At 39.3% G+C, this 27,458-nt stretch overlaps 1 protein-coding gene across 13 annotated transcripts in view; it reads right to left on the reverse strand.

The window, feature by feature from the left end:
• The window catches only part of CARMIL1 (capping protein regulator and myosin 1 linker 1), a 316,706-nt gene that overhangs the window by 94,172 nt on the left and 195,076 nt on the right, over positions 1–27,458 (reverse strand). For all 13 annotated transcript variants that reach the window (XM_060307233.1, XM_030881247.2, XM_030881244.2 and 10 more), the window contains 9 exons: positions 25,655–25,758; positions 23,176–23,253; positions 22,954–23,030; positions 19,712–19,816; positions 14,588–14,657; positions 6,047–6,128; positions 5,160–5,259; positions 5,005–5,059; positions 96–268 (listed from right to left, as the gene is read on the reverse strand). In XM_060307233.1, the coding sequence (XP_060163216.1) occupies positions 96–268; positions 5,005–5,059; positions 5,160–5,259; positions 6,047–6,128; positions 14,588–14,657; positions 19,712–19,816; positions 22,954–23,030; positions 23,176–23,253; positions 25,655–25,758 (844 nt within the window). The remainder of the gene's footprint in view (positions 1–95; positions 269–5,004; positions 5,060–5,159; positions 5,260–6,046; positions 6,129–14,587; positions 14,658–19,711; positions 19,817–22,953; positions 23,031–23,175; positions 23,254–25,654; positions 25,759–27,458) is intronic.

Raw genomic sequence — 27,458 nt, forward strand, 5'->3', positions numbered from 1 at the left:
CCGGCCCCCCCCAGTGGTTGCTGGGTCAGACCCTCTTCCAGACCTCCCTTTGAACCAGCATCCACTCCTCGGGGCCGAGGGCCCGGCCTGCGTACCTGAGCTTGGTGTTGATCTGCAGCGCTTTGGCCAGCATCTTTGCCCCCATGTCCCCCATGCCATTCCCACTGATGTCCACTGTGGTCAGGGAGGTGTTGCTTCCCAGGGCATTGATGATGATGGTGACCTCGTTCTTGAGTTTCGAGTCAGCCAGGGACAAGGACTGCAGAGGCTGTGGAGGGAACACCAGGCAGCGCTCACACAGTGTTGTCAGAGCTGCTGCCGCTCGCTGGGACCCACTTCATGGAGAACCATCAGGGGAGGGACCCACCGCACAAACACAAAGTGCCTCATTTGGAAACTTCTGGCCAAAAGACACTGATGAATGGGACCTGAAGGTTCTGGACCCTTGGAGTCAAACATGAAGAGCTTGTGTCTTAATGTTGAATATCAGCCACCTCTCTTCTAAGGGAAGCTGTGGAAAGATACCCAGAGTGGCGGATGCCAGCTCTTCTGAAGTGGAGGATGGGAGGAAAGAAATAAAAATACTACACAGAAACGTCTGCACTTCAGTATGGCAACACTATCCCTTGACCCATTTTATTTCTATGCAAGGTAGAAGGACGTCTTAAAATACTAGTAGAGGAATACTAGTACTAAATTACTAGAAGTAGTAAATGCAAAATAAAACCCAGCCAAGATCAATAATAACTGACATTTATTGAACACTTAACCACTATTTAAGCTTTTTACATATATTTACTCATTTAATCCTCCTAGTAACCCAATACTTAGGTATTATTATATTAGGTATTGTTATCCCTACTTCTCAAGTAAGAAACAAAAGGTTAAGTGATTCAACCAAGGTCACACAGAAAGTAGCTGAACAGGAACCGGACAGACTGGTTACAGATTTTGTGTTTTCAGCTCCTACACAACATTGCCCTTATTGGCTTATCCTAGATCTTTTTGATCCTCACTCTTAGCTTTGTCTTATAAGATCCAATCAAAAGACACACTTACAATTTAAAAACAAAAAGTCAAATGTGTGTGACCTTTTCATTACTGTAAGCTGTGTGGTGAACCCAAGCCAATCCACTCACTGTCTATTTAAACCAGAGACTGAGAGTCCTCTGCCTGGAGGCATGTTTTGTTTGGCCTACAGAGTATCTGACCAAAAAAAAAAAAAAAAAGAATGGGCTCCCTACTTACACCCAGCTCACACGTGTTTATGTCACCTTCCTAGCCCTGTGGGTATTTAAATTGCAATCCCTGATTACAGCCATAACTGAATTAATCAGGTGGTGCGAATTCCAGGACTTAAGCCAAGGTTGCTCTAAAAGTCAGAACTAAGACTTCTCCAGGGGATTTGGATGCCTTCTGGGTTGCCTGCGGTGGTCTACACTGGCCCAGCCGTATTCAACAACTGTACATGCTAACTCCATGAGCAGTTCGGACATTACAGGAGATGGATGCTGGAAGCAGCTTCTAGGATCATCTATGACCAGGTTTCATGGTGGCCCGTGGGACTGGGGTTCTTGAGATGTGCCTAGGTGGTCTGTAGGACCCCTGCACAAATCGTGGGGTGTATTCGTGTCCACTTAACCACTGAACATGGACTTCTAATAGAACACCTGTTCCAGGCACATCTGCCAAAAGGCTCAGGAGGCAGAATGAGAGTGTTGACAGTTTCAAGACTCGTATGTCCACAAACTGGCATTATGCATTTGGTTCTACTTTTCCCGACTGATTGTCCTTATTGTCCAAATTTGACCATGTTTTCTAAACGTAATACATCTATGGTAAAATCAAAAGGTAATATTATATAAATTAGAATCAAATTTCTTAAGGTTAAATGGCATAGTAAGTGCTAAGTCAATTAAAACCTCAGCCCAAAAGCCTGCATAATCTTAGACTCAGGCAGGTTTAGGGAGGGAGCTTCAATTTTCTTAAGAGTCTACGTTCCAGTAGATAGAAAAAAAACGAAAAATGCTTCAGACTCAGAAAACTTCATGTTTTAAATGAAAACATAAGCAATGCTGCGTTAATAAAAAGCTGTAATCGCATCTCCCATCATTTCAATAAGCTCTATTCAATGCCTACAAAAATGACACATTACAGCTTCTTCCTCATACTGGAAAACTGCCAAGTCTCCAAGCTGGAGAGCACCAATTCCAGTACTATATTCAAACCCTAATACACCCCAGTTAACACTTAAAAGTAATAGGCAGAGGCATTAATGCGAACAGAACAGCCGGAATTGCATGCATATTTATAAGGTCATCCCTTCCTGATTTACTGCACTTCCAGGTAACATTACTATTTGAAATCTTACTATTCCTGTTCATAGCTGAACACGCCTAATCTGACAATCTGTCTCCTTGCTACAGGGACTCCCAGGACAAACACATACTGTTGTATTGTTCACAACACAGGTTTGTATGTAATACTTCAGAACAAGAGTCCCTGTCATCTTGGCCCCTCAGTGTTACCGTCCCTCGAATCTGGGAGCAGCAGCCTGACAACCACTGTCTAGAGCTGAAGGTGACACGGGAGCCCGTGCGTCTAGCTTGTCCAAGTGAACATACTGTGCAATATCGGGAGAATGAAGTATTCTACACGCTGTCTAAGAATAAGCTCTACAGACACAAGGTCAGAATGTAAAAAGCAAAGAGTTTACTTTTTATATGTAGAAACCTTTAAAAAAATAAAACCGAAAAATGAGCCCAATGGCGCCAGTTATGTGGAATTTTTATAGTCACAAGACTGAACTCCTAATCATTTTAAATAGTTTTGCACATTACTGATTCAGAAGTAGAAAAAGAATAAAAAGAATGTAATTACTTATTGAAAAAGCCACCTACTTTTCTGTGACATGAACATAAAAGGCTTTTCACTGTACATTATTCGCGGCAACTTTTCAAATTTGTAACAGAGTTCACATTTTTGTAGCAGACTTTACCATCTGCGAATATGTTTTTAGGTGTACTTTAAATATCAAGATTATCTTTGAGTAAGAGACTTTGAAAATTATAGGAACAGAGTTTGAAGACCCTCGTGTAATAAGCAAAACATAAAATTAAGAAATATATTTTTCATAACATATAAATTTTCCTGAAATATGTGCTAAGGAACAAATATTTGGGAATGATTATTAAATATGATTCTGCAGGGCTTCCCTGGTGGCGCAGTGGTTGAGAGTCCACCTGCCCATGCAGGGGACGTGGGTTCGTGCCCCGGTCCGGGAAGATCCCACATGCCGCGGAGCGGCTGGACCCGTGAGCCATGGCTGCTGAGCCTGCGTGTCCGGAGCCTGTGCTCTGCAACGGGAGAGGCCACAGCAGGGAGAGGCCCGTGTACCGCCAAAAAAAAAATATATATATATATATATATATATGATTCTGCAATACTGGCTTCCCCAACCTTTTAAAACTGGGCCAGTACTAGGAAATCAAAATCTCAAATACAGCAGGGTGGTATAAAGTCAAATTAAATATGTAAAACAAACTGCATGATTCTGAAAAGTGTAAATTACATTCTAATTATGCCTCTAACTTTAATAACCCAGTATAAGAGTACAAAATATGAGGTTTATTAGCAAATGAGGACAAAGAGAAGTGTCTGAATTCATTAAATAATAATGAGTTTCATTTCTAGTCCACAAGTTGGAAATTATATCCACACAATGAAGAGGCAGGACAACAGAATTTTCTCCTGCCCTGCAGGTCAGAGCTCCACAAAGAGATGTGGGCAAGGGTAAGCAAGGAAAAGTATCAGTCTCCATCTCTCCTGACCGCATGGCTTCCTCCAAAAATTTAGCTTACAGTTATAGTAGAATTTGCTATAACCCTGTGTGAATTCAAAATGGGAAATGATACTTTTTGCTTTTAAAGATTTTTTTTTTGATGTGGACCATTTTTAAAGTCTTTATTGAATATGTTACAATATTGCTTCTGTTTTACGTTTTGGTTTTTTGGCCGCGAGGCATGTGGGATCTTAGTTCCCCCACCAGGGATTGAACCTGCACCCCCTGCACTGGAAGGCAATGTCTTAACCACTGGACTGCCAGGGAAGTCCCGAAATGATACTTTTTTTAAATGTGACATATCTCACATGATTAATACAGGAAATCACTCTTATAACCTACAAAAGTAGCTATCACCAAACATGAATAATATGAATCTTCATTATACAAATTGATTTGGATTTTAGGAACCATAAAAGCTCTTTGGTGGCTGAATAGGACTAAGATAGGAAAGGGACAAAATCTTAAAGAGCATCAGTAAAATATAAGATGTGATGCACCAGGTTTAAATGAAAGGAATTAATGGTAGAGCGCTTCTCACTTTGTCCATAAAATATCTTCCTTTATCCTAATGCATTTCTAAGGGCAGCCAAATAGGATACTATGTGAAATTAAATTTCTTTACCCTGAACCGAGTCTTAGCCAGGAACAACTAAAGGGAATTAAAATAGAAGAAGGATTATTAGAGCTCTAGACACAATTTAAGATGGGGGACAACTTTCTTAGTCTCTTGTAATTCTGCATAATTACCAGATGAAATTCAAATTAGCAACATGATGCTTCTCAACATGATAGAAGGTTATAAAGTCAACGAGAGAGTAAAAATTCACACTTGCAGATTAGTGTATTAGCTGAAGCTAGGAAGTAGTAAGGCTTACTAAAAGATGGGCTTAGGAGTCAATGTACACGTCTTTTCATCTATCCGTTACAATCTTCCTTTAATTAGTGATAAGCTGAATAAAGTGAAAGTAGGTAAATTTTAAGTACACTCTAAAACTGTACTAAAGCATAAATATTTATTGCACTTAAAAACAATAACAATAGAAAATGTATACAGAGATAAAATTATCTGAAAGCGTATCTGCATTAACCCAGCAGACATAATTCGTAAGGACAGCAACAAACGGCAGATTTTAGGCAAGAGTGTTAAAAATAATACTCACTGATTCTTCATCTTGAATCATCTGTACTAAGTTGTCCAACACAGGTGTCAGATTTCTAAAGAGATTTTAAAGATGTGGACAGTGGAATCAAATCAAAAGCTTTCAGGAGGCTGGTTATTTTCATCATTGTCATATAAAAAATGCAAAACTCTTACTTGGATTTCATATTATTAAAATTTTTGCCTAACGCCAGGTGTTGTATGGATCTGTTTTTACTGAGCCACACTATTAAGGTAGATAGGTCAGATTCTAAACCTGGAAAGAATCAGAGTAAATGGAGAATCAACACACATGTGGATAAACAAATTCTCAGGTGCAGCACAATTAAACAAAGGTGCAAGGCAGTGGATGACTTTCTGTACTGTCCCGAGAGTCCTGAGATGCTAATCCTTTTTCCCCCAACCCCCCGCCAAAGGTACTCTGTGTCCTCTTATTTCACAGGGATAAACTCATTCTCCACAAAGACTTACCTAAATCTCTTATGCAATCAGTGGCTAAATAAAGTCAACAAGGAATGGGGAGGCATGAGAGCAGAAAATTTCATCTCTCCCCATCCCTTTGTGAAAGAAGATTCTGACATACTGTTCACTGGGAGGTAACCGCAGTTAAAGTTGTCTATGCAAATTCATACTGCATTCTTGTCTATGCAAGTTCATACGCACATGTTAATGTAACCAGTAGAAATAAAGCTAACGAAACAAGTTTCTGAATAAATAAACAAGACCTCAATTTTATTACCACTAAGCATGCAAAAGGTTGGACTCAGATCTTTATCAATGTATTGATGACAAGTTTTTTTTTTGTTTGGTCTGAATTGTTTTACTGCATAGACTTTTCATTTTTGGCCATGGAAAAATCTTAGTAAGACTCTGGCACAGAATTATTCCATAGATAAACTCTGTTAAATTAAAAGGTCCTCTAGTCAAGAAGTGAAATAATTTTATTAAGGTGTCATCTAGATTGGGCTAGAAGATTATTTTCCCTTTACCAACTTGCTTCAAATAACATTTCTATGTCTTTTCTTCTCTGATTTCTGACTTACCATTATCGGAGATGTCTAGGCTGGTGATGTTGTGGATTTCGGCGATGCAGCCTTCTAATACCTGCGCACCTCCAGATCTCAACTAGAGAAACACAAACCAAACAGGTAAAGTGATCACTGGAGGGGTAAAGCCAAAAAAATGAAAAATAGGAGATATAGTCTCAAACTTAGCACCAAAGAAAAAGTGAAAACTTATCAACTCCAAAAAAGCTATCATCAGTGTAAAAAGCTAATCACTAGTCATTATATGGTTTCCCATCTCACGTAAGTCTGAAAATCATTAGAAAAAGAATCAGAAGACAGAGGCCACTCCCCATCACCATTGCCAAGATGGTCTCCGTCAACACACAAGAATTTTCTTCATTTCTGACTTTTGGAAAGCTAACAAATCCCTTTTATACATTAGAAACTGCTACTATTTTATTTGATTATTACAGATTTCAAGGTATAACTCTCCATCATGTAGCAGCAAAACAACCAAAGGAGACAGTAAAGACCTATAAAACCCTTTTCATCTTTTCCCATAAAACCAAAAGCATATTTTACAGAGGTCAGAGTATTTTTGTTTTCCGTTCAGCAACTATCTGAGTTCCTACTATGTGTAAAACACTGTGCAGGATGCAGTTTCCCAAGCTGTGGCCCTTTGTTCAGTAAACTTACGATCTAATAAGGGAAAAGAAATTCATTTATTGGGAAGCTACCATATGCCAAGGAACATGGTAGTTTCTCTATTCACTTAAGAAAATTTAAATTTATGTAAAAATTCTACACCAAATTGATAATACTTTCTACTTGTTCAAGTTTTGATGTAAACATTTAAAGAATCCTTATTTCACTATTTTAGATGAAATATGTCTGCGGTACTCTGGACCAAACCCTGCCAATTTCCCTGGCTGCTTACATGTTAAGTAGAATTTTGCACAGATCTTTGGAATTGCTTTATTCAGGAGTATTTCAGCTGGAGTGTTTAAATTCAGTCCTTTCTACTTTTTCAGGTAACAGCAGGTCACGGTGAGGTGCCTGATGTGAACTCTGACGGGGAGTGTCACACAGAGGCAGACCTCCCCAGGAGGCTGGTCTACACGCTTCAGGGAAACCAAGGCCAACCAACTCCACAGCTGCAGGGCTACGAATCCAGTGTGTGGAGCTATGGCCATTTTTATTATATTTTCGCCAAAGTACTGGTTTATGATTGGCTGTAAATTTTAAAACAACAACCAGGTTCTTCACAAATAGATTTGAGAAACACTGTTCCAGGTCACAGTTCGTTAATATCTGAAGAAGTGAATGTTATATGTAGACTATGTCAACATTAAAGCAAGAAATAATTTAGGCAAACACTTCCAAGGAATATAATTTGATTTTCAGCGCGTGAAAAAAATTATGCTTTTGAGAAGACAAACATAAGTTTTTACAATTTCATTATTTGCTGTTAGTGATTTCTCTGTTGAGAAGTCAAATTTCTACAACAAAATCTCTACTTCTTATCATAATGTATAGTAAAAATAGTCCATTTGCAAAAACGGAAAATAAAGGTGAGATTTCAGTGCTCAATTCTGTTTATTTTACAAATACTCCTGACTGATACTTGTAGCATATACTAACATTTTCCAATACTAAAAAATGTCAACATACCCTAATTTATTGATTCATAAAGTACTTACACAATGGCCAAGCTAAGGAAAGCCCAAGGAGAAAAAACAAAAAATGTTAAGTAAGCAGAATAAGAACAGAGAAGTAGACGTCTATCAACACACGATGTAAAAAGGCAGAGTCAGAAAAAACACTTCAACTAAAATAAACTCCCAAAACAAAAATCCAAAACTTAAATACGAAAATAACTGACCTTCAGTCACAAGAACATTCGATTGAACTCACAGGTTATTAGATGCCTAAAATTCCCCCAAAGCTTAAGGCTTTCCCAAAACAGTAAATGCTTTTCCATTACTGTAAATGAAAATCCTTTTAAACAAATTTGCATAATTAGAGGCTGTGTCTGCATGTATGCATGTGAAACTGGTTTTAAATTACCCTCATTTGGATCCCACACACCAGCATTATTTAAAAAGAATGCAAGATCAAAGAGGAGTAAATGTGACTGAATCACTCAATACTTTTTGAAATGTTAAAAATAAAATCACATTTCTTTCAAGAGAGAAGTGTGGTCTCACTCAAGGAAGGTGGAATATTTCAGCTGTTACTCATAGTTCTAAGTGAATAGGTTCTATCTAATACAAAAACATCCATCATGGGTACAGAAACAAGGAAACTATAATCTAGAGAACTTTTAATAATTCATTTTCCTTCCTCAAGAGCACTGGCCATTTAAAAAGAGGTGACAAATATTACAGGTTTAAATATAAAATAACCTCCCTATTTATCACTTGTCCTCTATAGGGGTTCCATTTTTAATGAAAAAATAATTTCCATCCTGGGAAATTTTCTCACATGAAACTGTGAATACTGTAAGATTCTCCAAGAACAGAAAATGGTTTGACGTGATCCAGTTCAACATATCCTTGCTAGCAGGGTTTGATGCCAAAAGGTAATTTAGAACCCAAGAAAGATATATAATACAATCGACCCTTGAACACCTCTGGGGTGAGCGGAGTTGGGGGGGCCGACCCTCCACACAATCAGAAATCCAAGTATAACTTTACAGTTGGCCCTCAGTATCCATGGTTCCTTCCCCATGTGCAGATTCAACCAACCACGATATACTACTGTAGGAGGTATTTAGTGAAAAGAAATTCACGTGTAAGTGGACCCATGCAGTTCAAACCTGTGTTGTTCACGGGTCAACTATATATATACTGTCATTTCCAAGAGAATGGAAATACTTGCATTTCCAAATAGTTGCATGCATTATATTGCTTATGTCCATCCTGTGGTGAAACATTTTCCATTTTGCATTCCACACCCAGCCTAACAGGAAAGTGATAGCAAGGGGTACAGCAATGATGATGCTCAACACACACACGCAAACCCGCCTTCTCACCTCAAGGTGAATGACTGAATGGCTGAATGACTATCAAATTGAGTGGAATTGTCTGAAAAGTTACTAGTGACTTGCTGCAATGTCCTACTTGTTACAAATTTTAATATCTGATGCTCTTTTTTCTACTCATCATCAAAGCACATTGCAACGAATATGGCATAATGTGCAGGTAAATTTCTCCTTAAAAGAACCAACTCCCACATCCAGACTGCACCAAATCCTCAGTATGGCTAGCCTTTACGTCTTCTCTGAAGTATCAGAGATTTTCCTCTCTCACCTGGAAGGAGATTAAGCTTGAAGAATTCAGTCCCAGCACTGACTTATTCTTCCCTTGAAGCATGACTATGAAGTAATAAGATTTTTAAACACAAGCCAGGATGCATACACCCATTGCCTCCTTTCAGGCAGAGGGGTACATGGGGAGAATGCATATGAATATCAACATCACTATCACCATATATAAAGAGTTTTGAAACTCTTGTTTTTGAACTAACCTTGACGACAAGGGAACATACACATTTCTCTGAACATCTGCACAGATGCTAAGTCCTTACGCTTTGAGAGTGAGTTGGGATCAGCCAGAGGCCATTCAGAGCCTGGCCGTAGAGGGTAATGCTGTTTTGTGTCCAAAACCAGGTGTGCCTATAAATTGATGAGACTAATTATTCTTGAGAGATTTAAAACAACTTTGAAGGTGATTTTTTTAAAAATAGTTTCATAAAGATAGTTACCCTAGGCTTGGTATTATGCCAAATACTATCTCAGCAAACTATTACAGTCGGCCCTTTGTGAAATTTCAGTCCTAGGTTGGTTGAATAAGCAGATGTAAAACCTGCAGATATGGGAGCCAACTGTATTTATTGTACTCCACTATATTACATGGGGGGCTTAAGCATCTGTGCATTTTGATATCTGTGGGAGCTCCCCGAACCCATCCCCGGCGGATACTGAGGGATGACTGTATAATCCCCATTCCACAGGTGAAAAATAAGGGCTGGAAGAAGGGAACCTCTTGGATTCCAAAGTGCCCACCCTTTGTTTGCTATGATACTCTCTTTCCTTCCATGATTACTTGGAGTCATTTTCTTATTCTTCTCAAAGAAAACTTTTCTGATACTAAAAGACCAAGAAAATGAAATGATAACATAATTAATGTGAAACAGGTAAGTTTTTTCTCTAGGTAGAGAAGTTATCTGTAAATGAAAGGTTAATTTCAGTACTGACTAGCTGAGCCCTCACAGAGCAAAAGATTACAGCCCCAAATTTTGGACTGAAGTTTCTAAATATCCAGGATGTTTGTGTCGTAGGAAAGCAACTCCACAATTTATAAATATCTGCACGACACTTTTTTCTTTAATAGCATGAAGTGTGAATCTCTCTCATTCAAACTGATGAATGTGAAATGCCTCTTTCAGGGCAGTACTGAAGTATAACACACCAAGAAAGGTAAACGTGAAGAGTAAAGGAATCAGTAAATGGTAAGAACAAAATAATTTGCTTAAGGAAAGTTATTCTAAGTTTCCTGTCTAGACACTTTTAATTCCTGTTTCAAGGTTACAGTCTCTCTCCTCCAAATAAACTCAACCACGATTTTAGATGATGGTCGTTTACTTTCTATGACACCCATATAAACCTAATTTTAAAGTTAATCAGTGGAGAGCAGCTGTTTTATAATAAAATAAGTAATCTATTTATAAATATGAAAAAAATTTTCAACGTATTTCACATTTGTTCTCTGCTTCCATGGTTTGGGTAGACTATTGCACTTAGAGGTATCTGTAGGGGGCACTGAACTCATACAGTGTCCACATCTGAAACTCCCCAGTATTATACAACAGACATTTGACCTTTTAGGTCTGTCAGTCCCTCACCTTGAGTAAGCCACCCCTGTAGAAATGACTTCCCGAGATGATTATGGCATCAGGATGAAGCTTCTTTCCCCCCAACCCACCACAGGTGGGGGCATTTATCTGATCATCAGTTTCTTTTTATTCATCATTAAGTGATGAATTCTTCCATGGTTTTGACTGGCATGATAATAAGAGTAAAGAAGGCTGTGTCTACTGTGGCTAACTAGAGAATGAACAGAAAAAAATCACATATGCATACTTTTAAACTTCCAAGTTAGTGAACGCTTTTTTCCAAGAGCATTACATAAATTCTGAAGCAATGAATGATTTAAGGAGTAGGAGTTAATACTCTAAGTGCCAAGCATTCTAAACAGAAAACACTGTAACTTCTAGTACCTTTATAGGAAAGAGGTTTACTGTATCATGGAGATGAGCAAAGTGAAACCTAGTTAAACTTGGACATCTAGCTTTAAGAAGAAAAATGTCACAAGACACCTTAATTTACAAAAATAATTTTGTGTTTCATTAATTTTTATGAGCAGCAATACAATGTGTGACTTAATAAACGTGGTCACCAGTACTGTGCTTCAAGCTGTAAGATGGTGGAACATGGCACTAAGGTAGTATGAAGGGGTCCCCACCTCAGCAGTATCATTTTATCATATAATTCACAAATGAATGGCCAAAATGAAGTTGGAATTATCATCACAATAATGGTCAATCCTACCATCAGAATTTGATCTGGATTCCTGCTTTATTAAGAAAAACTATAAAGGAAAAAGTCTACTAGCATTTGATGGATCCACATGAAACTGCCAATAGTCTGCCATTTTTTCCTTCCATTTGTGTAAAATAGTTTTTTAACATCTTTATTGGAGCATAATTGCTTTACAATGGTGTGTTAGTTTCTGCTTTATAACAAAGTGAATCAGCTATACATATACATATATCCCCGTATCTCCTCCCTCTTGCGTCTCCCTCCCAGCCTCCCTATCCCACCCCTCTAGGTGGTCACAAAGCACCGAGCTGATCTCCCTGTGCTATGCGGCTACTTCCCACTAGCTATCTATTTTACAGCTGGTAGTGTATATATGTCCATGCCACTCTCATTTCGTCCCAGCTTACCCTTCCCCTCCCCGTGTCCTCAAGTCCATTCTCTACGTCTGAATCTTTACTCCTGTCCTGCCCCTAGATTCTTCAGAACCTTTTTTTTTTTTTAGATTCCATATATATGTGTTAGCATGTGGTATTTGTTTTTCTCTTTCTGACTTACTTCACTCTCTATGACAGACTCTAGGTCCACCCACCTCACTACAAATAACTCAATTTCGTTTATTTTTATGGCTGAGTAATATTCCATTGTATATGTCGATGGACACTTAGGTTGCTTCCATGTCCTGGCTATTGTAAATAGAGCTACACTGAACATTGTGGTACATGACTCTTTTTGAATTACGGTTTTCTCAGGGTATATGCCCAGTAGTGGGATTGCTGGGTCATATGGTAGTTCTATATTTAGTTTTTTAAGGAAACTCCAAACTGTTCTCCATAGTTGTCTGCCATTTTTGACCCACAGAAATGTCAGTTTTATATGGTTCACCAAATATAACTGTCTCTGAAAGTTATTCTGAATAGGATCACAAAGGAGTTTAAAAAAGAAGCTGTGTGACAGTCTAACACAGTGTTCTTGGGGCATATGGTACCTATCAACTTATTTGAGGAGAAAATGTCTAATTGTATGATATTCTAATAATTACTAGTATTAACAACAGTCGGGAGAGCACACTCTGATTATGACTCTGCCATTAGTGAGCTGGATTATTTCAGCTTCTTTCGACCTCAGTTTCCTCATCAATAAGCATGAGAATCAGATGATCACTTATGTCCATTCCAGTTTTGATTACAGAATTAAATGAATAATGTTATATTGGTGATGTTTAATCAGGACAGTAAAGCATATGGGTTATTGCTAATTCAGTATTTTGATCTAACAGCAATCAAGGTTATACCAACTTGCTTTTTTAATAGAATAACCCTTTCTATCCTCATTCGTCTTATGCCTTCCCTCATAAGGAATTTTTATTATTGGCATGCCCTTAATATTAAGTGCTGGTAAACAAATAATGAATTCATATTACCAGAGCTAGTTTCTGTTTTATGGTCTGCCTTTATAAATGAAAGAGCATTAATTTGTACATGAAAATTTCACAATGCCAGGTTAGGTTTTTAAGATTTTCCCTTCCCCCCACTCCCCCCAACAAACAAAAAGACTAGTAAATCACACACAGTTGGCGTTCACCCCAGCTCAAAATTAATAAAAAATCCTGCACTAACAATTTATATGGCTGATTTCAGACTTGTCAGTTTCTAGAATTTTCAGAGAGGTAAAGCATTAATCTTCAATATTTAGTGTTGGCTTACTGCTCTGCATTTTGTTAGTGGCTAAAGGAAACACAAAGCAAAGTAAGACACAAATACTGCCTTCCATAAAGCCACAACCCAGCTGGGAAAGCATACAGGAGCCAATTTAATAATTGTGCAAGGCACTACACGTGGTTCAGTGTCCAAATGCATGTCACCGTCATTAAGTACTAGACGATTAGAAAAAAATAAGACCACAAAGTGCTGAAGCAGTCAGGGAAGAAACGTACAGACAGATAAGCAACAATAGGGAACAACCTTTATAGGTACCGGACGATCTAAGCATCACATTTCAAAGAAGAGCTCTTTTAAACCTCATAACAACCTACACGGAGAGGCACTAATGTTGTTTCCTTTTTGCAAATGCAGAAATTGAGATGTAATGCTATCAAGTAATTCACCCAGGATTGCATAGCTAGTCACGGCCAAACTCAGATCAAACAGTAGGAATCTGAAGCAGGTACAGAGGAGACAGCACCTGAACTAGATCCTCAAAGAGAGGGAGGCCTTGGGGAAAGAGAGGGACATGGCAGGAGTGTTCCAGAAAGAGAGAAGAGTGGGTATAAAGGCCCAAGAATAGGAATGAATAAACTCCCACCTCCAGCCCTGAGAAAAGGCACCAAGTCTGACACGGTGGGTAAAGTCAGGCTCTGAAGAGCTGGATAGTTTGTACCCGAGTATTTTCTTACTAATCTCCACACAAACTAAAAGTTTCAAGATAGCGAAAAAGTTCAGGTACCCTCTAAAATGTAGAAGCTTTTAGTCTCAATTCTTCTGTGTGTACTTTGATAGAAACTGCTTGTAGTTCCTATAATTTTGAGAAGCATCTTAATTTTCCTGCTTTAAAATGAAGATATTAAAAAGCAAAATTAATGACAAAGATCTTCCCTTTCACACTCTCCAAATCCAAGTTAGGCTGTACACATCTTGGCCCCTGCAAGGAAGGCTGTATGGTACGATTTTCCTGATGGTAAAGCTAGTTTAAGGCTTGGTATCTCCACGTTTCATCATAAAATACTTAAGCAACTGGCAGGAAGAAGGGGAGAAAAAGAAAAGTCATTAAAAGCACATTTGACTGCTTTCTGAACGGTGTTCCGTGGCTGTTTGTAGATAAAACTGACAATATACAGAACATCAGAAATTTCCATAAAGTGTGTTATTCTGCTCCTTGTATACCGTCTGGAATCACAGTATCACACTGTTTCCAGGAAAAAGACAAAGCAATTTTCAGGCTATTATCTATTCTAGTGCATCATCTAAAGGTGTTCTTACCTCACAGTTGCTGAGATCAAGAGAAACTCTCTTCAAGTTATGATTACAAGCCAGGCCCAATAACAGCGCTCTGAGGGGAGGAAACACACACACTTTAGATAAAAATTCCACTTGTTGCTCTAAAAATGTGTAAGCACACTGAACAAAACCCAGAGAAAGAAGAAGGCCTTTTCTGAATCATAGGTCAAGCAGCAAGCAGCGTCTCACTTTTTAAAATGCCAACTGCATTTCCGCCCACCAAGAGTAGTGACAAAAATGACAGGGAAGCACTCTTGTGTTTGACACAGAGCAGGTCCCTCATAAATGCGAAACCCGACAGGGTTGCTGATTCCTAAGGAAATAAACCAACAGTGCTCCTCATTGCACACTGAAATTAAATTGTGTTCATCACAGATAAACTGCCCCCTGCATCTGCTTGAGAACACCTTTAATAATGTTTAGAATATTATTAGGCAATTGTTATTAGAAGAGCAAAGTAAAGCTAGTTTTCCCTAAGGGTTATGTTAATGGGGGAAGGCAGGCTCTAGAGTATTCCAGGATGTGAAATCATATCTAGATGAGTTTGTTAAAGGACTTACAGAGGTGGGATGGGTAAGGGTGTACAGCATGGAAGACAAGGTACTAGTCTTGAGTTTGAGTGCAGGATCCTGCCTGTCTATCCAGCTACTAGCTGGTCACAGGATAAACACCATCACCGCTCTGCAAAGGATTTTTCTCAACTGCTTATGGAAGAGACTGGACTCATCATGTGGATCTCATAGGTAAGAGAATAAATTAACTCCACTTTTACAAGTCAGTCCTATAAAGTCCAACACCACTGAACAGGCTTGAAACAAAAATTTCATACAGGCACCCACATCCATTAATTACACCCAAAGGAAAAGAGACCCTCAACTAGGCCCTGTGAGGAGTACAAAGATGAGCATGAGAGGGCTGCCAATCTCAAGCAAAGGAAACAAATACGTGTGCAAATAACCATAACGCAAGGCAGACAGTTGTAGATACTACAGAGTAGAACCAAGGCCCCTGTCACCGGGGGTGACTACCTGTTCTCTATGTTCCCAGGAAAGGCACCTCTACTAGCAGACTCCAAAAATACCCCAGGCGAAGGGGGAGGTGGGAAAGTAGGGAAATACTTCATGCCAAAGTCTCTGAGATTTTCCCCCATCCACTGATTCTCTGGTCTCATCCACTGAGAGCGAATCCCCGAGGTGGGCAGAGCGCAAGAACCTGGCTGTTCCCAGCTGCGCAAACAACCCCTGTGGGTAAGAAGGTCGAGGAGACTGCGTGTCTCTTTGTCTCTTCGTTCCTTTAATCCAGTTCACTGTCCTCTCTTCTAAAACACTATCCTATGAAAAAGGTTGGGCATGTCTCATCTGTGTGTGTGCCTCTGTTCAATTAATTATTCAAGTGTTTCTCTTTTCCTAAAAAGTGCCTTTTCGCCCTTTCTTTCTTGGGGGCAGTATTGAGCTACTGAAAGCTATTGGTACTAAGAACCAAAAGGCCTGTCCTCAGGTCCTGATTCTGTTACTGAGCATTGGGTAGCCTGAAGGACATCACTTTTCCTCTCTGTGTCTCAGGTTCTCATCAGCAAAATGGGAGAGTCAGGACATTACCTAACAGGTCCCTACATTTCTAAGTTTTCAGTTTCTAGGACTTAGCCACATATTTTAACATTGTATTTGTATAATGCTTAGATGGAGGGAAAACTCCTCCTACTTTTCTGACGAGTAGGTTAAGGACAAGGAAATAAATGGTGTCCTTGAAGATACTTAACTACGGAAGGCCAATGATTAAGAGGTAACGACTCATGAGACAAATATAAACAACCCACAGAGACTGTCCCTAGTAAAACAAAACAGAACAACTACAGCAAAGCATCACAGGCTCTGGGGGAAAACTCCATCACAAGGTGTGTTGTTTATTTTAACCCAGAGTGAACTGCCTTCACATCGCCATCCTCTTGGTCCTCAATCATTAGCGCCAAACTGACTAACAGAAGAATTTTTTTGTTTGTTTGTTTCTGCTTTATAACAAAGTGAATCAGTTATACATATACATATGTCCCCATATCTCTTCCCTCTTGCGTCTCCCTCCCTCCCACCCTCCCTATCCCACCCCTCCAGGCAGTCACAAAGCACTGAGGTGATAGCCCTGTGCTATGCGGCTGCTTCCCACTAGCTATCTACCTTACTACGTTAGTGTGTATATGTCCATGACTCTCTCTCGCCCTGTCACAGCTCACCCTTCCCCCTCCCCATATCCTCAAGTCCGTTCTCTAGTAGGTCTAACAGAAGAATTGGTATATCATCTCCACGGCTCTGGCAGCGTCACCATGTTCTTAGAAAGCCCTGAAATACTTTAATGTGGACAGAAAAGAGCCTCCAAGGAAAAGCACAATTATGAAATAAGCAATTACATCAAGAGAAGTTGCATTTCTTTAGCTTTCTCTCTTATGGCTACTGATCTCCCTTTAAGAAATGAGGGCCTCCCTCTGCTCCTCTTGGTGCTTGGGGATACAATATGGGTTTAGGAACAGGATTGAGCCAGTGTCCGCTGGCTGACAGCAGTGGACTCTGCAATGTACCTCCCAGAGGCCCCTCAGCTGTCGGTCCTCTTTGGGGGCTGCCTCAGCCCAAGACAAGTGCCTCGCCCAAGGTCACATCTGCTTCTGGGGCAGCCTGTATCCAAGGACTGATCAACACAGGGGTATGCAGGCCCAGCCTCGTCGCCCAGCTCAGGGACATTCTAGCAACAAAGCTCCCATCGGGTTGGCTGAGGTCTTCACTGTGATAGTCCCAGTTCAACTTGCCCTCTGTCCCATCCTGCTTTCTTCCTGCTCCCCCTCCACAGGTGGGATTGCAAGAGCACTTCCTAATAAACATCCTACATGCTAATCTGCATCTCTAACTTGGCCTCCCAGAAAACCCAACCTGCGATGGCAGTGAGTTTTCACAAATTACTTAGCTTCTCTGAGCTTCCATTTCCTCAGCTGTAAAATAGGGATAATGATACCTTCCCACGGCTGTTGTCAACACTGCAGGTGACAGTGTGTGGGTAAGCACCCAGTTGTGTGTCTAACTTAGGGCAGTGCTTGGCAAGTTCCTTTCCATCCTCACCCCCTCACAGGCAAACCCAAGCACCTCAGTTTTGTTATATCTTTTCAAATTATAGTATCACATTAAATGTACATCCAGAATTTTGTTTACAGAATCTTTGGCCATGAAGACTTTTTCCTCATATTAAAATTTTTACTGAGTAAAACACAGACCTGAAGAGACTACGGGCATACCTCATCGTATTACATTTCACAGATACTGCGTTGCGTGTTTTTACAACTTGAAGGTTTACGGCAATTCGCATGAAGCAAGTCTATTGGTGCCACTTTTTCAACAGCATTTGCTCACTTCATGTCTCTGTGTCACATTTTGGTAATTCTCACAATATTTCAAACCCTCCACCAGCAAAAAGATTACGACTCGCTGATGGCTCAGATGATGGTTAGCACTGTTTAGCAATAAAGTGTTTTTTACTTAAGATATGTACATTTTTTTGGACATAATGCTATTGCACACTTAATAAACTACACTATAGTGTAAACATAACTTTTAAATGCACTGGGAAACCCCCAAATTTGTGTGACTCGCTTTATTGCAATATTCACTTTATTGCAGTTGATCTGGAACCAAACCCGCAACATCTCCGAGGTCTGCCAGTACTGATTTATTATTAAACATCAACATAAATAACAACAGGTCACAAGATTTAACACTGACCTATAATAAAGTACAGTAAATCCAGGGTTGTTGTGGTGAGGATTATTCTATAAAATCAATTGTACTAATCAATGAAGAACTACTCTATCTTTTACAGGAACCAGCAACATTGAATTAGCATACCATGTACCTATCACTAAAACTACTTTGAATATGCTAATCTCCCGCTGATATGATGGGATAAAAGCAAGTCTGGTTTTGCTTTCTACTCAGTGCCTTCCTGGCATCTAGTCTGTTGTAAATGCTCAATAAATATCAGTTGAATGAATATGGTTAAATTATAATGGATCCCCTTTAGAATATTGATGCTGATAGCTTTGTTAACATCCATACAGCCTAATCATGTTTTTACAATTTGCAGCTATTATATTTAGAGATCTCTATTACAAAGATTCAATTCTTCCTCTTTTTTTTAAAAAAACAGGCCACTATAACATCAGGATTTTTTTTTTGCACAGGTGGATCAACTGTTCTTAAAGGCCTCCATTGTTTTAGTCATACGGTACTTTGTAGAAAACTAATCAAGAATTTCACACCTCTCAAAAAGCAAAGAAAAGGCAACTTACAAATTAGATGATTAATTTTCTAGTAGAACGAATAGCAGACATTGATTTTAACATTTCATACAAATTGCAAGGGAACAAATTGAATGCTGATTTACATGTCAGCTGAGGAAAGGAGAATCTGTGCATACATTTGAACACACCTGACAACGTAGATATTCAAAACTACTTGAAAATGTTCTTTTGACTCAGAGAGAATTAGATTCTATAGTCCTTTTGATTATTTCTGGCAATGGTGAAAAGAAATTCAAGGATAACAAATTATTCTAAAAAGTTCAACTTTACCATGACACCTACACTAAGGATATTAACCCGTAAGTTGCCTGCCAAGTAAAAATACCAAACAAATAGATACCTAGGTAATTCAGAAAACAAAGCACCTAAAAATTGTTTCTGCTGCACACATGTGTATAGCCTTTGATTATTACTGTTAGTAGAAATATTGACAATAGATTTTAAAATGCACACAAGAATATACCTAAAATGGACTGAACAGAGGTCAAAAGAAAGGTGATGGTACCCAGAAACACAACTTTTATAGATCAGTGACTACTGCCAAGGTCACAAACCAAAGGAAGATTTTTTTTTCATAGAAGATGCAATAATATCAACAGCATACAATGTACTCAGAAAGAATTTGACTTCCTTTGTGACCCAAAGTAAAAAGGCATTTTTATCTGCCTTGTCTGTCTTAGGATTGTATGTCTTTTTCCCTTCCCTCAAGCACATTCCTAATAACAAATTGAACTTTAAAACGCTCTGGAAAAAATGAATTCAACACTCACTTTAAGGGCTCAGGAGACAGTTTTGTGCCTGAAAGGTTGATTTGCATCAGAGCCAGAGAACTACTAAAAAACTGCTTGAAAGATGGGGGTGCTTCTTTTCCTTTCCTGAAAAACAAAACATGAGAGTCTTACATGCAGTTAAACTTCCATCTCTGCACCCCACTTCCAAACTGGCACAATTATTCTCGGTAAATTCAAACCCTGTGAAATAATCCATGAACTGGCTGTGTTTCAGTAGAAATTTAAAGGTAAAAAGAAACAAAATGTCTGAAAGTTAAATAAATTAATTCAGTGTACTTTCGAAAATTATGTAGGAGAGGTTAAGAAATGTCATTAAGTCTTTAAAACATTTTATTCCTATTCTTTGTAGCCAAAGAACTCATTGTGTTCCCCCCCCCAGTTCTTCAGGAAACTCCATATTTGAATTTTTTTTTTTTTAACATCTTTATTGGGGTATAATTACTTTACAATGGTGTGTTAGTTTCTGCTTTATAACAAAGTGAATCAGTTATACATATACATATGTTCCCATATCTCTTCCCTCTTGCGTCTCCCTCCCTCATATTTGAATTTTTAAGAAATAAGTCAAAGAAGATACATATTTCTCACCAACTTAAAGAGCCTTCCCACTGGGTGGCATCAGATTGTTAAGGATCACTACCTGTGTTTGGCTATGTTTTCAGATGCAGCAGGTCTCAGACGCAACGGGATTGTGACCAGATGTCAAGTCTGATTGGCAAGAAGCCTGCATGACAAGTATCCTACTCGGCTCTTATATCCATATCACAGATCTAATTATTTCAGGCCAAATATTAGAATAAAGACAAAACTCCAAAAAGAAATGCTTATAACCTCCAAAGACGTCCCCTTGCTATTCCAGTGGGAAGTATATGAATCAAATCATACAACTCAATAAGAAGAGAGTCAACTCTATGAGGATTTAAGAAAAGATTCCAGAGTCAAAACTGGAATACGAATGCTTTGTTTGTTTTGTTCTATCTGATAGAATTGTTGGAAGGTCTGAGTAAGTACAGCACTTAGCCTGATGCATTGTAAACGCTTATTCAATGAGAGTTATTCATATTCTGTGGAGGGAATCATAGACTCTCAGGGCAGAGGCCGTCCTAGGGGTCGAATTCAACCACAGAACATTCAACAATATTTTACGTACAGAGGTCTAGGAAACCTGTCAATATTTGAAAAAGGTTTTAAAACAGGACAATTTCAGGCTGAGAAGAAATACCTAAGCAACCAGAATATCTATTTAAGAGGATGAAAAATACACTTAAGAGGAAAGAGAATTCTGGTAGAATACATATTAGACGTTTCAAAACAACTCTGGTCCCCGACAGACGCTTGTATATCGTGTTCATTTTCTTTTTCTTTTTTTTTAATTGAATAATTGAAGTAAAGGTGAATTACAATGTTGTGTTAATTACTGTTGTATAGCGAAGTGACCCAGTTATACATATATATACATTCTTTTTCTGATGAGCAGACTTTGGCAGACTTCAGAAATGGGGTCTTGGTAACATGAATAAATTGAGGGTGGCTAGCAGCCAAAATCTCAGGAAAAACAAAAAAAATTAACCTGCCTTGTATTCCCTGAAGTACAATGGGATGTGAGTGGAAGTGATGTGTGTGATTTCCAGAGACAAGTTTTACCAGGATCCTTTCTCCTCTACTATGTGACTGTCAACATACTAGAAAGAGGCTGCTCTACCTCCCAGAGTGATGTGGCTAACGCAAAAGGCACATGTCGCAAAATTGCTGTTGCTGAAAGCTGTGGAGAGGGTGGTGGGTTGGGGGGATCATTTGTTACTGGAACAATCTGACCTATCCTGACTGCTACACTTATGAAATTATCTGTGAACCAAAGTATGAATAGCCTGGCTAACAGTCCACAACTCAGTGTAAATGCAGCAATTTCTACGTAATTACTAAGGGCTTTCTATGGTTATATCTAGGTAAGGTAGTGGGTACTAAACAGTTTAATCACAGCCTCTCATTTGGAAGACAAGGAAATTTGTTAGCACAATTCCAGCTCTATACGCTTAATAGCTCTACTTAGGACCAGTCATCACAGAATTCACAGTAGTATGAATTCAAAAGAGCTGATCAGATGAAAATCCTTATCACCTGTGATATCATTTCTAACCCCGTTCCTCAGTCTATTATAGCTCCACCAAAGCATGGCTTCATAAGCTGACTTCAAATACATGAGTGGTCTGGGTGGTCAAGTTAATACCCTCTAAGGCCTTTGAAATAAAGTATCTTAGAAAACTCTCAACTTCTCCCACCATTTTATCTCGTACATTTTACTCGCTCTGATCTTATCCTATTGAGGTATACGTGGCATATTTTTGCTATCATAGACATTTACATACTGTAGAAGTAATGGACCAAGAATACTTTAAAATATAGAATAACTCACTATGAGGCATAATTGTAGAATAAAGCATGCTGGATTGTGAATTTTCCAAACAAGTGACTGTTATCCCTTTGAATACGTAAAGTTTTCAAAAAGTTAACCAATAAAAAAGGAGGTATTTCTAATATTAAGCAATTCTCCATGTTATTAAAGAGCATATAATGACTAAAATATTGTTTACGACTTGTGGTAATAATTACAAATGGTAAGTGTTGAACTGTATTAATACACTAGATGCTTGCAGAATTCCACAGTTACATAACCCATGTACTTTTCATAATTTTTCTGCATTCTGCCATTCTAAGTTGCTGCTGTGTGTGAATACTTTTGCTTCTAATCTACTGCCTGATTTTGCAAACAATTCTAAGTCGGGAAGGTAGAAGTGAGGTACTTAGGCGGGCCCTCCACTTCTACAAATCAGAATGCATGAGCTCTGGGGTGACGATTCTCTTTATCTCCCAGACACAGCTGATACTTAATTCAAAGTGCATTACTGAGAAACACCCATAGAAGTTTCTAAAAGGGTCTTTACCATATTAAGAGAGAATGCCTGTCCACATATGAGAAATAGTACATTATTACATCGTTCATATAGGCAGTCTGGAGTTACTGATAATAACATTGTCCTGCAGGGAAAAAAGATATAATAAAAACTTGAACTTTCAAGGTCTAATATTCATAGATAATGATTCAGGACCATCCCCTTTCATGCACAACATTCACCCTTTATCACTCTGTTTTCATCTCACTACAACTTTCTCTGAGAGAAAGACACTCCTAGATGAGAATGATAGCAGGAATAAATCCATACCGGTGAGAAAAGACAGTTCTGGAGAGATTGAGCACAGCTAAATACTGAAGGCAGCCACGGAGAAGAGCTCCACAGACCTGGGAAAGAAACAAGGCTCTCTTATTTTCAAATATTTCTAGGACTCGGAGAATATTTTATTGGGAAGAAAGCCCATTGTTTCCCATCTAAATATGGGACCCCCATATTTGAGACCCCCCCCCGAGCAACATAAAAAAATATTACCATGTCCAGGGAACATTCTGTATTGGACAAATCCAGATGAGCAATGGCATTTGGCTGGGCCAAAAAACTGTACATGGACTTGAATAAAAAGCAAAAACCAAATATGTTAGGATCCAGAAACACACATGCACACACTCGCGCGTGCACACACGATGTTAAGTTAATATTTTAAAAACAAGTTGCCCAAATCCACTGAGGATCATCCTCTACTCTTCCCAAGAGAATGGCAGAATTTTCTGTCATTCCATTACCTTCCCTGAGAGCAAAATCCCAAAGAATATTTTAAAGTATGTTTAAGTTTTAAAAAGGCCAAATGGAGTCCTGGCTACCAAACCCCCTTTCTGTTACCCATGGCTCAGTTTTCCTGATTAGCTCCATTTTTATTACACAATTTGGAACAGTGCTAATTAATTTTAACTGCTGAGATTGAAATACCACCTGAATTGCAGCCACCCTATCAAAATGCTAATCACTTTTGAAAGTGTTTAAGGAGCCACTAATTTGAATTTGAACCACAGGATGGTGGTCTCGGGCTATACTCTCTTCAGTTCAAGAAAATAATTTTTCTATCCTTAGTTACTTCCAAAATCTAACAAGAAAGGGCCTGACAGCACTATTAGGCTTTTTATTTTTTTCTTAATCTCACTTATAACTAAGACCCTCCAGTTTCTAGAGTGTCACAATGCCTAGACTATACCCTCATCCCCATGCAAGGCTATCCAAACAATAAAATGAACTGTGTTATTCTCTAATAGCCCTGTGTGAGCAGGTGGCGCCAGTATCCACCAATAGCCACCAAATCCCAGCTCCTGCCACCAGGCAAACAGCTGAATTCTGCTTTGCTTCACTGGATGCCACGAGATACTTGCAAAAACAAGCAAGCCTACATTGAGAGGTCCTAGTCCTTGGCAAAGACTCGTAAGTGTAGCAGCTTAGCTATAGATGCTTGAGAAAACTCCTCTTGACCAAGGAATTCAGAATAGCAAAAGACTGGCCTGTAAATGTTTTAGAATAACCAGACATACAATGTACTGTATTATGAAAAGTTCTGATTCAGAAGAATAATCTTGTTCTGACTTAATGAAGATCTGACTCTCTGTCTTTGCCTGGCCCTGTGAGTTTACTCCTGGCCACCAGCTGGGGAAGCTCTAGTCACCCTCAAGTGGTGACAAGACCCAACCTGGCCAACACTTCTCCAGCAGTCCCTGCTAGGCTGCTCTCCTGGAAAGCACAGGGCCAGGTAAGCCCCTCCCTGCACCTGCTGAATGGCTCTCAGAACCTCAGCCTGTCGGGGCTAGAAGCCCACCGTCACTCGGCTTCATCATTCCACTTGCCCTTCCCCAGAGGCGAGCTGGGACAGGACTCCTGGCTGGCTACTTTGCTGTCTTGGGTGACCATCAATGCCCCTATGTTGGCACCCTTCTTGTTTAATCTTCAGGCTCTTCTTTTACCTTTCTCTCTATCCTGCTAGTTTGTCACTGTAATGTTTGGGTGGTTTCACATCAGACTCCTTGTTTCATCTTGGGAGGGAGCAGATTTATGAATCATCAGTGAAAGTGACAACTACAATTGGACAACACACTGAAAAAGTCACGGCACACCAGGAAGCAAGTGCTAATATTATGTAAATGAGTTCAAGTGTAAGGGAGAGGAAAGTAACTACAAAGAGGGCTGTGGCAACATCCCCTGTCTTACAGGGAAAGGAAAACAGAAGAGAAATGAGAATACATGTCACAGTGTTTTTCACTCCCATAAAGCAATGAAATGTAAATTAAGGTCCTTTGAAGAGGTCCATGTGCTGTGGGTCCCACCCCATTGGTAAGGGAGCATTTCTTCTAAATTCTATCCTGTGACTAGAGGGGACCATTCACCCCATCTGGCAATGAGATCATACCTAATTCACTGTATCAATAAGATCTGCCAAACATTTATATTACTGATTCAGCTGCATGAAAAATCTTGTTATAGTTGAGGGGAAACTTCTTGCCTTCACACTCAAACTTTCAAGAGTGGCCCCAGCTGACTCCTAACCCTCCCCCTCTCTACTGTAATCATGGAATATGGGACTGAAGTTCATCCCAATATCCCCTTTCCATCACAAACCATGTTTTTAAAAAGCCACCAGTCTTCTTAACAATATTATTTAATGATGAAATAATTCATTTTACGTGTCCAATCTTTCTTATCAGGCAATTTTAACAGGTGCAATAATGTTTTGAAGTGGAGAAAAAAATTCTTTCAGAAAAAGTATTTCCAAAAAGAATTTAAACTTCAACAATCTTAAGTGAGGGGGGATAAAATCTCTACACTTAGTAAAGGAAGGCTCTGGAACATTTCTCTAAAACTCTTCATAAGCTCATGACTAAATGATTTGAAGGTGTCATGATAAAGGGAGATGTGGGGAAATAAGTTTCGAAATTATTCCAGGGTTAGTAAGTACAGCTTCTTTGAAGATGGCAGTAAGGAAAAGAAAACCTACCGAGAGGTCATCTCCGCGAAGGATGTTCCCTGAGAGGTCCAGATGGTTAAGAGTGGTGGCGGTCAACAGGTTGGCACTGAGTGACTGAGAAAGGCTATTCACCCCTGCAACATTGATGAGATCCAGGCTCAGTTTCCACTCCAGGAACCAAAATGAGGTTTGTGAGTTTCTTTAAATGGTCTAGCAGCCCCACCAACTTGCAGGACTGAGGTTAACCATAAGCCCTGTCCCCAAAAGGCAGCTCTAGGATGGTCTTCTGACAGGAAGAACAGGTTAGTCACAGACACGACCAACTCACCGAGTAGGAGAAAGAAACAGAATCAACTTCATTTTGCTCTACTTCTAATGATGTGGAGGGAAAGGATTTTACTTTGAAGTCTTAAAATGACGCAAGCAGTCTAACTGAGCATTTTCGTCCTTCTCTTAATCCTGCCAGGTGATTCTTGCCTTAATGTACAGTATTGAAAGCATGCAGATGCAAATTCAGATACTTTAGGCTATTCAAAGTACTTGGAAGTTAATACAGGAATGTACTGCTCTACTTAACATATTATATACTCAAGGCAAAATTTAGATTGAAATGGACTTTACAAAGAGCTAATGACATGTACACCATGGAAGAAGCAATCAAAAGGAAAAACTGATAATGAACACTCTACACACTATATACATAACATAAATGGTTCAAGTCAACTGAAATAAACTGATAATACCACCTCAAAAAACAAAGAATGAACACAGCAGGAGGGTAAGATTATTCTGTGCAGAGAGAGGTATGGTCTACTATCTGTGGGTAACAGGAATTGAAACAGGCCTGTTAGTCAGGAACTTGTGGTGGGTAGATTTTCATCAGGTCACTTCAAAATGGGAGCCCAGAAGAGGCTGGTCCCTCCCTGGGATTCAAAGAGGTCAATACACACAATTATCACTGACGATTATTCTTCAGATAACTGGGATATGGATACTGCAAAGCTCTTCATGTTTCTACTGAAAGTCCATGGTTCTAAATCGTATATTTTGGAAATACGGCTATTTCTAAGGTGGGTATACTTTCATAAATCGTTCTGTTTTTCTTGTTTTTCAGTAAAATTCTTCGTGAAAATCCCAGCCTATCTTAACCACCCGAAAGGGAAACAGGGAACGGGGTTTTTGCCTGCACATGGACAGAGCCTTTCATCAGGATAAGGGGCGAGGGTCAGGCCAGAACTGGTCATGGCTGCAGGACCCAAGGAGGCACTCCAAGAAAAAAAAAAAAGCTGAGGGTTACAAGTACTCTGCTCCACGTTTAGAATGTTTGGTGCATGGCACTCATGCAGGGGTCACTACCTCATCCTTCAGCTTTGGAGAGTTACAGAGAACCAACTCCAGTGTGTGTCCAATAAAGGCTACTGAGCCATTTCTTGATGGTGAGTGTCCATTTGGGTTTGTAGAGAGAAGACTCAGAGGCAGAGAGGGGAAAATGTTTTACTTAAGTACATGGAAGAATTTCTTGGCCATCAACTCAACATGTATTAAGCGCTCATAACGTGTTTATCAAATGCTGGGGATTCGGGAGATATGTGTAAATAAGACCCATTCTTTGCCCTCAAAAAGTTCAAAGACCACCACAAAAGAAGCTAAATAAATTCCAGGATGAAAAGCCAGTGCTACACGAGTATTTATTCAACACAACAAATCTTTATTTAAGGCCTTCTGTGTACCAGGCGTGGGCTTCTGAGACCCAGGGGATACCCTTTTACCCTCTCAAAGCCAGTCCAGTGGGAGACCCAGACAGTTGAATAATCATAATCTAGCGACGTCAATA

This window comes from Globicephala melas, chromosome 11 (genome assembly GCF_963455315.2).
Source record: "Globicephala melas chromosome 11, mGloMel1.2, whole genome shotgun sequence".
Taxonomy (NCBI): Eukaryota; Metazoa; Chordata; class Mammalia; order Artiodactyla; family Delphinidae; genus Globicephala; species Globicephala melas.